The 15,114-nt window shown below is 39.0% G+C and overlaps 1 protein-coding gene across 3 annotated transcripts in view; it reads right to left on the bottom strand.

The window, feature by feature from the left end:
- Positions 1 to 15,114, bottom strand: part of ADAMTSL3 (ADAMTS like 3) — a 176,489-nt gene that overhangs the window by 90,483 nt on the left and 70,892 nt on the right. For all 3 annotated transcript variants that reach the window (XM_082060787.1, XM_082060789.1, XM_082060788.1), the window contains exons 4-5: positions 6,877 to 7,004; positions 4,460 to 4,505 (exon numbers count right to left, since the gene is read on the bottom strand). In XM_082060787.1, the coding sequence (XP_081916913.1) occupies positions 4,460 to 4,505; positions 6,877 to 7,004 (174 nt within the window). The remainder of the gene's footprint in view (positions 1 to 4,459; positions 4,506 to 6,876; positions 7,005 to 15,114) is intronic.

Below are 15,114 nucleotides of genomic sequence, written 5' to 3'. Positions count from 1 at the left end.
CGTAAACTTGAGGTTAATTCTATGAGAGTGGGCCCGAAAAGGGAGAGGGAGTTTAAAAGATGATAATGATAACGAGGAAAAGGGGGGAGACAAGGTGTAGGACAGGCAGGCAAAGCAGAGCATGTTTGGGCAGTGGGCAAGGCCACCATCAGACTGCGATACGTGGGCCCCAACCCTCACCCTGTTTGTTTGCTTTGGTTTTAACCTATTTCACACATCAATTCATTCAATCATTCCCTCTTCCCTTTCACTATTCCACATTTTTTTTCTTGTTTGTTACATATTTTTGCTACTAATTCCAGGATTTTTCAGATTTCCCAATTTCAGCAGTAGCTTTTGCTTTACACTCAATCCATTGAACCATAGCCAGGCTGTCCATAGGTTTGCACACTACAGAAGGAGCTGAAGACACGTCTGTGAGGTCTAATACATGAAAATGTTGGCAAAATAATCACATTGAGATCTTGTATTGGAATGAAGCGTCTATATGACATGACTTACAAACATTATTAGACAGATCCAAAAAAGATGCTTCAGACATGACTACCATGCAGGTTAAAAATACATATATGTATTCCCGTTCTTTTTGTGACAGATGATTAAAAACTACTGCATTCCAGGGCTGGTTTATGAAATGTATCATTTAGTTTTGGCAGTGAGTGCTCTTAGCCTTCGAAAACAAAGCTAACCTGGGAAATGTGTATCTTTGTAGGCAGTGTTCATGTACAAAATATGAAGGTTGCATCAGACCCTGTGACTCCTGCCAACAATCACTCCGCTGAAAAAAGCACAAAAGAGAAGGCAAGAAAATTCCCAGTAAAAATGATGACACCAAAGAAAGTCTAGCCCTTTGTCTAGTTTTAGTTGTTGAATCTCATGTTGTTGAAACCAAGCCAAAAACCATGAAGTCATTGTTTTGTTTTCTTTTTGAAATTAGCTTCGGGTTCTATGTTTTTCCTAGGCAATTTTCAGGCCACTTCTTAGCTAAATCAAGATACCTGAGCTAGAAACCCCAGCCACGAGAGCCATGCGGTGCAGCAGCATTACAAATATAAAGAAATTAATAGATTAGACAGAAACTATGCAACTCAATGTGAAATATCATAGGACTAAAGGTAGGCACAGTTCAGCCAAGATTTTCTGAATGGGATAAATGAGCTGGTTAAGAAGCAGATGCTGGGACAATAATCTGATGAATATGTTGAACAAGTGTGAGCATTAGCTGCATATAATAAAAGTTTATAATGGAATTAAACACGGGCAAATCTGTTACAAAATAGTGTCTTTTCTTGCTGTAGAAGAGTCACTCTGGCAAAGGTACAAGTCACTTTTTGGCACATAAGAATGTGAAATTTATGGGGAAATGGCCCAAATAACTTGTTCTGTGAATAGGACCCTAAAGGATTATCTTAAACACTTCCATATAGTGCACATCATAGCATTAGAATGTAACAGTATATACAAAAATGGAAATATAAAAAAAGAGGGGTTAAGAAAGACTGAAAATCTCATTGAACAGCATATAATGAATCATTTATATAGTTTATTTCTCTAAAGTTTCGAGAAGAAAAGCTGAAAGCATACAGGCAGTTGTAGGAAATCGTGCACCTGGCATCTCAGTTATGATCGAAAGATAAGAAGGCTATACATACGCCTTAATCTCAGCAATTATTTTGTTGTTAAGACCTTGAATTAATTTTTTGATTGAAATATCACTAATATTATTCTGAAACCATGTTTGAGTTCAATGAACTTACTACTATTCTATTACAAATCCAGATGAAACCAATTTTCTGGTAAAATGATTCTTGTTCTTTTCATTAGAATGACACACATATTAAGTTGTGCTTCATTTGTACTCCCCAATATAGATGTTAGTGGTGTAATGTATCACGTAGCAAAATTACATTTGCAGACAACTTTACACTGTGTATATATACTGAATGTCTCATGTGGTTACCAATAATACCCACTAATGTGGAAGAAAGCTAGTTTAAACTCTTAATTTTCAAACTAAAATTTTACTCCTGAAGTGAGAAGCATTCATTAGGAACGATGCTTTAGGGAAAATTACAGCATTTGAAACAAAACCGGCCTAGTAGTCCCAGGTTTACATTAGGTGTAAGCTCCCATTTCAAGGTTAAGTCAGGTCTAATACTAGGTTTGAATCCAGTGATGCCAAATTCAAAGATCAACTGTATTAACAGTGGAAAGCTCATGAAATATATTTTTCTCAGGAGTTCTCAATTATCTGATCCACCATCTAAGAAAAACCATTCCTGAGAGATATTCTGGCTGTATCTGAACTGAAATGGAAACTTGATGCTTTTCAGACATGCCCCAAAAGCAGAACTGAATAGGCAGCTTCCTGTCTGGAAATTAACATTTGAATCATCATAAATTCAAACAGACTCACACACAAGATGCTTACCACTTATCGCTTTAAAATACACCTCAGAGTTAAAAACCAGGCCCCAGTGACTTCAGAAAGGATATAGTAATCATCTTAATTTTCTCCATGCTGAAGCATGGAACGCCTTCGTTTCCATCAGATTTATACTGCATAATCCTTTAAATGAACACAATCGCCCTTAGGTATCCTAAAAGCATCTAGACCCCTGCTTACCGCAGAAAATATGCCCAAATTGCTTTCATTTTTGTCCTTTTTCTGTACACTGGGTAGTTTTTTAGTCCTCTCACTGGAGGAACAAGGTATATACTTGGCTTGTTGGCTTTGTTGCATAGGAAGCTGTAGTGCATGGGATCAAGCAACCAGAGCTATACTATGTTACTGTATACAATGCATACAACTAGGTATCTAGATAACGAACATCACAAATAGATTTTACAGTAGCAATTTATTTCTTGCTTACACACTGGCTGGCTGCAATTTAGCTTATTGCACAGCTTTAAATGATTATGGTATTTTTTGCATGTGGCATCTGTATCTATGAGATAAGGAGACAGTGCACAAAACTGCGGCGTCTTTTCTTCTGAATGGGCAAGTGGCAGGGTTTGTCTCCAGAATCTGATTTTTGCACGCGCTCGGCCTGATTCATTAATCACTTCCACCACTTTCTGCCAGCAGAAACTTAGGCTGAGAGCTGCTGTGGTGGAAAATTCATCCAAGCCCCAAGGAGTGGAGTGTTAGAGCAATTGAAGGTGCTAGCGAGCCTTGTTCTTGGGGAGGGCAGAAGCCAACTGGCACACAAGAAACCATAGGTGTGGCAAACTGAAGAGCAGGAATGGCCAGTTCTCCCAGGAGATTCAACATATTTACTGGGGAACTTCCAGTGTCAGGCCTCCTAAAGAGAATAAGTCATGCTCACAGCTGCCTGCTGCTGGCAGAAGTCACAGGGTTGGCAATGACACGAGTATCACTTGCTCTTGCCTGGGTATAATTCAACCCAAGGGAACCGCAGTCCTCACCTTTTAAACGGTATTTGTGTGAAAAATGTTGCCTTTCTCCTAGAGCCAGAAGCAGATCAAATGCACCACAGGAAAAATAAATAGAAGCTTTTACTTTCATTACTTATCTACCTTATCTCTTTTCTGGAATGGGATTGTATGAATGTCACATTGTACTGCAAGGTCACCTGTGCAAGGGGGTGACTGCTGGCCATCAACAATCTGAGTTATTGTGTTTGTACACACAGGCTGTTGGTCAGCGGTATCGCAAAGTCCTGCCTGAGCTGCACACCGTGAATAGGTGACAACACCTGGGGTGAAAGGCAGCAGCTGTTTAAAGAGCACAAAGCAGCACTAGACATCAGGTGAGCACAACTCATATATAGTATACTATATATGAGTATACTGGATGTGACTGCTTGTCATAAAACGTGTCGGTAAAAATAAAATGTGATCGCATCACAGCAACAGCGACTGTATAGTCAAAACTCCAGCTTTACATTCAGCATGCAAATCATCCCTGCCAGCGTGCCTAAATATACACACTTTTGAATACAGAAATATAAAGATCTGAGCTTTGGCAAACAGAGGAAATATAAGCAGTAATTCTCCAGTTTAAGGTTTGGAAGGGACGCAGCGGTTAACCTCTTTGCTCCTGTGAAGAGTGCCACTCTAACATTAATGATCACAAATGATCAGGAGCTCAGTTTAATGCTTCATCTGGCAGACAGCACCCCCAGGAAATGCACTTGCTAGTTTAACATGAGAAGTGAATTGTTAATCCTCCAAAATGTGGAACTTTCCTCATACATTATATAAAACACACTGAATCACAATGGCACTATAATATCAAAAGCAAATGTCTATTTGGGAAGCCTAAATCTGAGACCTCATGGTGTCATGCAGACTGAAATATTTAAAAATTGTAATAATGATGGAAAGAAAATTATGCACCATGAGGTTTTAAACAAGAAGCAGTTTTTCTTAAACTTTAACACATTGTTTGAATAAGTAAAAGAACCTGTAAAATAGGATTAAAGGCCAGACTCACGTTACTACTGCAGGTTTTATACCGAATATTTCGACCTTCACAGTTCCTGAAAAACAGAGGGAAAATGGTTACACTGCACAACAGCAAAACACAACCCTGGCTGGTTTACAGCTTGTTATTCTCTTGAAAATTAGACTTTTACTACTACTACCCTACCATAATTTGGACTCAAAATACAAGGTTTAAATACAAATCGGATCTGGGGACTAAACAGGTTACATTGCTGTCTCCCTTCAGCGAAAAACTGGTGGCTTTCTCTGCAAGCTCAGTTTAGTTCAAACCTTATGAAAAACACACCTATTGTGTGAGAAAGATTTCACAGGGCAGCCCTACACCTGATCTGTGCTGGCTTCAGCAAAGCTCCTTCTAATCCATATCACATAACCCAGAGGAAAAAAGGGTCAGAATATCTAAGCAATCCTTTAATCAAGCGTAGGGCTAACGAGCACTCATTTTCCTCTTCCTATTTTGTTTAAGAAAGAGAAAACAGGCTTAAGCCTTTTTTTCTCCCAAAAAACAATGCAACACTTTTGAAGAGCAGCATGTAAATGTACTGACCCATAGTCACATGAGCAGAATTCCTAATTTCAAATAAAATATCATTCTCATGGACTGCATGTATTTGTAAGGTGCCCAATGTATGTGAATCCTGAAATCAGGCCAATTCAGACCCTCCAAGTGTGTTGTTAGTAGATGAAGTAACAGGCATATAATAAAGTCATCATTATTTATTGTGCTCTCATAAATATGGGGGTACAGGGGTTTCACACTTTTTTTAGGGGCACAGTTTGGCAAACTCTCAATGACTGACCAGCACTTTCGCAAAGGGTAAGATATTCTTCTTAAGAATGGCAAAATCAAAACCTTGAAAGAACTGAAATAATATTGCAAATGACTTGACAGGACATTATAATTAGTGATGTCTTTGAAATGAGGAATAGTGTTTTGGAACTTCACACCAAAAAGATCTGCCTTACATTAAAGAATGCATGAACGCATTGCTGGTAATTTACAGCTCTTGGACTAAATTTTCCACTTTTTGCATGAAAACTTATTGCAAATATTTAAAAAAATCTTTAATATGTGTGAGGTATTGAACAATACCATTTGGAAAGGAAAAAGCAATGGATGCCTGGAGCAAGATTCCAACCAACTCATACAGAGGTACAGTTCCCCAAGCTCAAGATATTACGTGTCTCAGTTTTCTTATCTTTTGTAAGACTGATTACATCGGAACGTGCAAGTTAAAAACGTTTATGGTACATACAAATGCGAAAACTTTGTTTCACAATTGTGGATTTCCTGAACATTACAACAACATTAAAACACAGGAAAAAAACATTCAAACCACACATTGGTGAAGGTATGGAAAACACATGTTTTTCACAAGGGAACACATCAAAAATACTAATAAAACCACAATGGAATTTATATTGCTACAGTTTATTAAGCTTGTTTCACAGTCCCTCACACACTGGTAGAATATCACAGCTTCTTGCTGGAAATGTTACTTTTCTCAAAGATCTTAGGGCATTTTGCACTAAAATAAACAGGTAGTGATTTAATCAATCATCTATAGCCATGTATTTCATAAAGTTCACCCTTAACTAGCAATATCAGGCTACACACCTTCTTTAAGAAAAATTGACTTCCTGGGTGATATTGGATTTAACTTCAAAAAATATCAACAACATAGAAATTTAAGCATAACCAGCAGCTTTAAAAATGCTTAAGAAGAATTCAAGTAAAGCAAGCAATTATGGACACCATCACAGCTGCTTCTAAGCTGGTTGTGATCTCTTCTTGCCTGACTACAGGCCTCTTGCATTACTCATACTTCCAGGATTGTAGCAACAAGTCCCACATTAGTCCAGCTTTGCTACTTGGGTAGACTGTTTTCAGCACATATGCTCTTCCCTTAAAGCTACACTGAGGCTTATCCACGAAAACATGAGGCCACCAGGACCACTGCATAGAAAGAACTGGCAGAGGACAAGTTTACTAACAGGAAACAGCACTGGAGACATCCATACGTGGAGTAAGTCACTTGTTTTTTACCACAGGGAGGACATGGAGGAGCCTGCACTTGAACATTATTCAAGTATTAAAGCAAGGGTAATTTGCATGCAGGTAACTCACCATTAGTTTTATGCTATTGTGCCAAAGATTTCTTTCAGTATTGGACTGTACTAAGTAAATCATTCTTGTTATTTTACAAACATATTTAAAAGCATGCTAAAGTTCTATCAGAGTGGAAGGCCAAGCTATTTATCTAATATATTTCAATAATTAAAAAAGCAGGTTTTCATAACATTTGGTTCCAGAAACAGACGCCAAATTCTTCTCAGTAGACACCATCAGAGAGGGAAATATGGCAGAGCTGCAGAAGAAGATACCCACCTTGACACATCACTCACCTGCCATTTAAACATCTCCTCAGCGAGTAAGAGGCTCCCCCTCCACAGGTCCGTGAGCAATCGCTCCAGGCCCCCCAGGCGTCCCAGGAGCCGTCCTTCTCTTCATCGGAGCGGGTGATCCTAGAGGTCTGAAAAAAAGGGATGGGGATGAGGAAAAAAACCAAAACACATAGGAATTGATTTGGTACATGTTTCACTGCTTGGCATTAATAGCACTGAGTACATTGCTTTGCTGCTTATATACAGTATCTGAAACTTATTTACTATTTTTACAATAATAATGGTATGAGATGAAAACACCAATTACTTTCACTGTGGGGATAGATATTGGGCACAAACTGCCACAAACAATAATGAAACAGCTACAAACACCGTTATGAATGATAATCCCATTCTGGATAGCAACGGGGCAGAGTCATTTATCTCACACGACGGAGAACACTGACCAACATTTCCTCTGCCCCAATATGGCTGCAAATGAAAGAACATGAAGAGTTCATCCAAGCTCTACTGAAACAACTGTTTATACAGCCAATGTTTTTGTTGCCATTGACTTCAGTGGGCATCCAAGCAGACCTCAGATTGATACACAAATGCACTACATTCACGTTACTATTTTATTTTTGACAGCATAGGAAGGCACAACTTAAACAAGTGGTGTTTCAGAATCTTCGCCCCCCTCCCAGAAAACAAGTGTGCAGAAAGACCAAGGAAAGGGCTCTGTCAGCAAACACAAGGTAGACAGATAAAAACATTACTAACTAAACTGCATCCAAGTTAAACATTCAAGTCTTCATAAATGACAATAAAAGAGATGTTAAAATGTTAAAAAGGTTTTAATGAATGACTTGATCCAGAGAAGCGTAAGAGATTACTATACATCCTAATACCAAACCAGATGAACCAACTTTAGTAATCCATATTTTCCCTAAGAAATGACTTAAGTAAGCTTATGAGAGCAAGACTCAGTCCTATTTTCTTCCCAAATGCCCCACAGAAGTGATTTGAAAGTGTGGGATGTGCAATTCAAATCTTATGGTACAAGGGGCTAAAAGACACGTAACTCTCCCTAGATTTAACAGTACAGATAAAGTCAGCTTATCTTCAGCCATGAAATAAATTGACTCCAACTAGAGCCTACCAAGCTTGAAATGAAAATGACAAACAATAAAAACAAGGCTGTTTTCAAAATAATATCATGTGATGAGTACGACTCAGCACCATGTTGTGTAGGCAAAGCAATGTTCTCCTATATATTACAGTAAAAAGAAAACTAATTGCGTGCCACAGAACTTGAGCAAACTGGCCTGTTTCGGTGAACGAGCTGTTACACCTCGTACGAGTTCACGCCGCGGGTGTAAAATAACTATTTGCCATTTGGGTTTGATAGTTATAACTTAGCCACACTTAAGCAGAACTAAGAACTACTCAAGCACATTTTAAAGGCATTAATAAGAGTAGGCAGGTGTAGTAGAATAGCCCTACTCTCCATAGGTCAGCAACTAACACAAACATCAGCAATTTCCAAACTTTTGCACCTCTTCCTCTAAAACCTGACCTTGGCAAAAGCATTGTTAATTAGAGGATAAGCTATCTTCATTTGAACAATAAAGTTGGTCTAAACACAACAGTGACTCCCTAACTTTCTTGCTCCCCTAAGCTTACATATTTTGCAAATACTTAGTGTAAAGTGTACTTAGGCCAACCTGCCATTCCCAAAACGATAGAGCCCAGCTCTGCCAAGATCCCAGAGGAATTTTCTCACTGGCGTTGGGTTTACTTTACATCAGAAGCCAACTCTGAAACGTCTGACACTGAAAATGGAACCAACTGCCTTCAGTCTCGAACAAAAGGAGCTCAGCACTAACCGGCACATCACTCAGCACATGAAAATAAGTCAAGATGAACAAGAGTCACTTTTTTCAAATTTATGATTGCAAAATTAAAACTTGTCCTCTGTAATCCCAACTTACCAAATTAAAAAATAAATATATGCCACTCTCTCTTTTAGACTAGCTGGTTTCTTTTAACAAAGCGGTGACAATGCCTAAAATAATCCTAACTTCATCATTGTATTAAAGCCAGCCACATGATATTAACAGACAGTATGTCATCTAAAGCCCTAAACAATGTCCAGTTGTTCATTTACAAAACTGCTTTGATAAAAGCCATTGTTCTGAACTGTATCTAATTAAAAAGCTGTAAATACCAGGATGATCAAAGCAGAAGTTTATGCCAACAAAGCCCTCTCCAGAATCAGTGACTAATTCAGTGCCCACAGTGTTGATTTAAACTCCAGCTAGTTCAAACTATTTGTCCCATGGGAAAGAGTTAAAAGCAGCTTGCACTGGCTTAGTAATTTACTAGCAAAATAATATTGATTTACTAGCTGTCTGGTTTCATAAGCTCTACATATTACATTTGTCTACACTATGGTACAAAATTGAAGTAAAATAAAGAAAAGATCATCAACATCATGATTTAAACCAATAAAACCTTGGAAGCTTGTTTAGGAATTAAATCAAGAGCTAATTGCGATCGGGCACAAAAAGATATTATTGTACCTCAGGACTGCATTCATGGTTTGCTTCTTAACTTCAATTTTTCATGTTTTTACTGTCTCCAGTAATAATTCCAACACGGTTCAGCAGCGAAGTTTTGCTCAACCATACTACAATGGAAGTGCTTTCCCTTTAGTGGTTTAATATTGCAACAGATGAAGTGCAACATATATTAAACATATTAAGTATGTATGTACCTACACATGCATAAATGTGTGCATGTACCTGTACATGTGCACCCATGATGCAACATGATCAAATAAAGCCACAAGTGCTGTAATGAATCCAGATAAAATAACTTTAAGCGGCAATAAACACAACCGAGATGATTTGCTGCTCTTTACGTAGAACTAGATGGCAAAAAGCGTCACATTTCCCACTGGATCCAGCTATGCTAGCAGGAGCTGTAACCTCTCCAAAAGCATCACATGTGAACGCAGGGTTGGATGCAAGTATTGCATTCAAAGCAATAGTTGAGAACCTGTACAATGTTCTCTGCAAAAATTAATCCTGCTTATATGATAGTTTCAAAATACTTCATCACAGTCTGTGTATCCAAACTATAATTCATTTTGAAAGTAAAAAAAAAATAAGTCCTACCAGCGCACATGAGCCTGAACAGGGATCACCCCAATCAGTGGATGGGGGAAAATAAGCTACAAGTTTGGAAGTACTTGATGACATAGGCAGAGCCTCAAAGGCTGAGATGACAGGATGCCAAGGTTTCCTCAAGGTCTGAGGCCCCATAATGTGCAACCTGAGTCTCTGCTGACAACCCTGAACTGACAGAGACAGCCTTGTATGTGGAGAATGTTACTCAAAGTGTGGCACTGGTAGATTTGGACAGGGGGGAAACGTTAGTGCCAGTTTCCCTTCTTCCATCCAGGGCTCTGTTTTGCTTCTGCCACATGGGCACATACTGTAGCACCATGTTCTGCAAATTATTTGTGTGTTTTCAGGCCATACTTGCCTCACAAGGTACTACTCAAAGGAACTGAGTACAACAAAAGTGGGCACTGAGGTAGAAGAAATTAAATCCAGATGTTACCACAGCTGATCATTAATCTAAAACAAGGGGATTTTTACTGTCACTTGTAACACCCAGTAAATAACAACAGCTACATTGACACACATTACAAAAATCAAACACAGTGCTGTTATGAGGAGAAAAATGATTATTTGGCCAAACTTTTGTTTGGCTGTTATGAAGGATGACATAATTGTCTTGAATTTGGTCATGCAGACTTCAAAGGAGATGTGGTGCCAGAGAATGAAGGTCAGTTTATGCAGTTTTATTATTATTCAGACATCCATTACATAAGGCTTGGATATGTAAATGTTTAGTATTCGGCGTAGCAAAGATTCAGCTTCTCAACAGAAATGCTCAGTACTTCAAATGTTTGTTTCCCAGAGTTTTTAACACACATTCTTGCTTTAAATACAAACACAAGCCAAGGACGCAGCATTTGACACATGAGAATTATTGTAACAGAACGTGTAATGAAAGAAACATAGAGACTCAACACTCTGACTCATCAGCAAGACTCCTCAAGTGACGACTCCTCTGCCGTGTACATATTGCAACACAAACTACCCCAAATTCTGCCCCATGACGTGTCCATGAGCCCTTCCCCAGAGCAGGGATCCCAGTTCTGCCCAGTTCTAGAAGACATTCAGTGCAACCTCTGGGCAGCATCTATAAATGCAGACCATGCCCAAGGCTGGAGAGATGTATAAAATTATCTACTCAAACAGGTTAGAGTGATGTGGCTCACCAAATAAGACTATCATAACAAGTATGTACTTGGTTTTGCAGGAATACGCCCCAATTCATCTGCTACTGTGCCAACATCACTGCAGCTCTCTGGGGGAGCACTCTGTGGTTTTTCTCATGGCTGCTTATCAAAATGGTTTGTATTAATTCAAAAAGACATGCCAAACTCCAAAAGAAAATCCCCATAAGGGGTTACATTGGCACAACTATATCATGTTGCTATTTAATAACACATGCATTTAGCTACATTTCTCCATACAGAATCTAGATTTTTCAGATTAAATTCAACCAAGTGAAAGAACCTATTGAAGGGTACAAACACCACTTCAGTCCCATGGAAGGTCTAAATTAAGCAATACCCAAAGCTCAGCACTGGCCCTTCTCCCAGGAGTAAATTTCATCCTTGATTTTTGAACAGAGATGAAGCATTTCCTTTTTATTGCATCTTCCCACTCTACCAACCCACAAATACTATTAACACTATCCTGACTTTCAGAGTCTTCCAAAGCAGAAGGTTACGCTGCTGTTCACTGATCGTCATGTGCAGCACTGCACCGTGCCATTTTCTCCTCCTCATACTTACAATGGCGCCAAACAGAGGTAGCACAAGAAATTATGGCACTAAAGGGAAAATACCCTGCCTGAGTAGCTCTGTGATGCGTTTCCCAGATTCATCTTTCCAGACACTACACTTGGTGTAAAAGGTATCAAATTGTAGTGTTGACTGGATCCGTGAGCAGAGCGCATAAGCGAAAGAACAAGTATTTACCTGCAGATAATCACTGGATATGCTATTCGGCCCCAGAACTGCAGCCTTCACTTTTAACTCCGGTTGTTCGGTCTATGGCTTTGTGAAAAACTAGACTGGAAATCTCTTTCCCTGCTAAAGTCACGTACAAAAATTATTTACACTTGTATTTTGTACGATCTAAGTCAGGTGTAGAATGCAGATTACAGGCTTAGGGACAACTATTTCAGTTGTGGCAGCAACTAAACAGAAGAACAGTCAAAACTTATTTCCAGACAACTACGAGTTCTTAATGAAATCTTGCATTACCTGATTTTAGCAGAAAAACTTCCACTTGTTTCACTGGGACAGATTTCAAGACATTTCCTGATAGATTTCTACTATTGCTGGGTGCATTATCTATTACCTCATTGTGCACTGTATATGTCATTAGGTTTAATAAATATTTTACTTATATGTACCTAAGTTGATTATATTTTATTCTGTATGTTAAAAAGGACGTGTCTGGAATTATAAAATCATGGAGAAAAAACAATGCGTCATTATTTTAGACTGATTAAAAAATACCTGGGAGTAAATGCAGCTATTTTAAGCAACTGTTTAGAAGTAATTGGTTTTAATATTACTGATATTATTTCAGTCACACTAGCCATTCCTTGCACTTGGCCTTGCCACTGTGTAGGAGCATCCGTGCACTATGAACTGACTGCAGAATGGAATCTGAGCATTTCAGAAACACAAGCTGGTAAAGCTCAGTGACAGACCAGGAGGATCACCAGCAAGAAATGAGCCAAAAGGCTTATTCAGCTCCATGAAATAATACATCTGGGGGCTCAGATGCTGTTTAGAGCTCTCGGTGTTGAATTCTGCAATATATTCTCATTCTACAGCAGTTTTGAATAAATTCAAATTCGAGTTTTGGAAAATAAAACATGCAAAAGAGTCACACACAGGAAATATTTACAACGTATTTCATTTTGATACTAAACTGAAGGCGAGTCCCAGCATGTTTTTCAGTATTATACTGCATCCAGATTTTCCATTGTCAGTGTGTTGCAAAATTTCATATTGACAACACAGGCCTGCACTGCAGGAGTTGTCAGGACAAAGCTGGAGGTTTTGGCAGGTGGAGCGGGGATACTTGAGGCTTTTGGCATCTAGGAAGGGATGAAATGTTGCTTGGCTGTTTGGCACCTATGAGCAAGCTGAGGCTTTTGGCTCTGAAAAGAGTCTGTATCACCTCCTTCCTTCTTAGTGAGCAGTAACAGAGGGAACATGGAATTTGTGGGCACGGAGAAGGAATTGTGGTTCCTGCCCTAAGAACTCTAAGCAGAAAGCAACTGCAGCAGTCTGCCCGGCTCCTCAGGTTGCTTCTGCATCTAACAGCAGCTAAAGGCAGCAGCTACGTGTTCCTGCTAAAAGGAATCTGCAGGGAAGTAGTTAAAGCATAATAACATTCCATTTCTGAGTTAACTACATTGTTCAAATGAGTTTGAAAAACCCCCCCACAAATTCTAGTTCTACTCACCGCTGACAGGTATTGATGACCCACACTGCGGTCCCAGGGTACATTTGTATCACATAACTGACTTTCAGAGGAGGAGCACTTGCCTCTACCCTCTCCTCCGGACAACAGGTTGATTTTCTTGGGTGATATTCCATAAATTATTATTTTGGCTGATAAATGTTTAGGCAAATAGAGAAACTCTTTTTAAAACCCTGAGAAGCGTGTCACACAAATACACATCTCTGACACTGCACCTGACAATCCAGACTTAGTTGCCCTGGTTTTCATTCACACTTGCCCAGCTAGAGCCATATGAGCCCTGTATCTGCCTAGGGTACAACACTAAGCATAATTCCGCATTCACCAGTATTAGAGCATAGAGAGTTCAGGTCCTGAGAACGGGGAGGAAGGCTAATAGCCAGCTTTGGTGATATCCACGCAAATAATAGGTCCATGCTTCTCTAATGCTTTTAGGTCCGGTCATCCAGGACAGCTGACCAAGATCAAGAACATGAAAAACTTCTCCTTGAGCTTCCAGTATTACATTGTCTTCCAAGGTTTAAAAGTACATGTGAATATGTAGCTGGAAATACCTAAATTTGAACCCTCAAAACATATCCATTTCTCTGAATCTGCCCCATCTGAAATGGAAAATATACTTAGAGATGTTTAGCATCACTCCAGTTCCCTCAATTTCTAAGTAGTCTGGAGAATTATAACTTAAAGATTTGCACGTGTAGCTGGCAAACAGCTCGAAAGCCACAGACCTCGGGGAAAAGAACGCAGGTTCTTATTGGGAACATTACAATAAAGCAATAGAATTTGAAGCACTCTTTGCCCACTTTCTCAGTAGCGAGCCTGAGGCAAACACTTGCCAGGGCTTAGAAGAGAGATAAAGGCAGAAGTTAAAATAAGCAAGAGAGAAGGAATGGCATGCTTTAAAAACTTGGTAAGAAACGTGATATTCTTTTTGAACATATCATTGGTATTAACATTCCCAATGAAAAACTTAAAAGTTATATCCTCATATATATATAAAAATAATTTTTCAATTACAACCAATTACACAGAGTTCTCCACAATAAATACAGTTCTTGCATTTTGCTATGAAAATACATCTTATCATGGGCATAATGAGAACATTTTCATGTGGCAAATACACAGTCTTAATACTTTTGAATGCAGCTTTCAAGGCTGTGTGTTGTTATGTGAATTTTACAGATGAGAACCTGATCTCAGGAAGGAAAATAAGGCACATTATGTGAATAGCACAGCTGAGAACTGCATCTCAGTGTCCAAAGTCAGATTTTAGTGCCCCTTTTAGAGCTCTTCACCTCCTAATTTGGAACTGTAAACACTGCCCTTTCTACTGTGTGTATCTACAACAGGTACAAAGTATGAAGGGGAAAACAATCTTCAGGACATTTTGATTTGTTAATTATCTCTGGGCCTACTTACAGATCTGCATTAACAACATACCATGTATTTCCTGGAGTCCATAAAAGCAGTATGAATTCATGCAAGCTTTACTGAATGCTTATTCAAAATTTGCACCTGGATACAGTGGGTTTTTCAGCCTTCACACTGCACACCACATGTTCCTCATCCAGCATAAACACTGTGATGGGTCAGCCAGAGTCCAAGCTGC

This window comes from Streptopelia decaocto (genome assembly GCF_964273445.1).
Source record: "Streptopelia decaocto genome assembly, chromosome: 9".
Classification (NCBI taxonomy): domain Eukaryota; kingdom Metazoa; phylum Chordata; class Aves; order Columbiformes; family Columbidae; genus Streptopelia; species Streptopelia decaocto.
The sequence above is the reverse complement of the archived record's forward strand: the minus strand, read 5'-3'. Positions and strand labels throughout refer to the sequence as shown.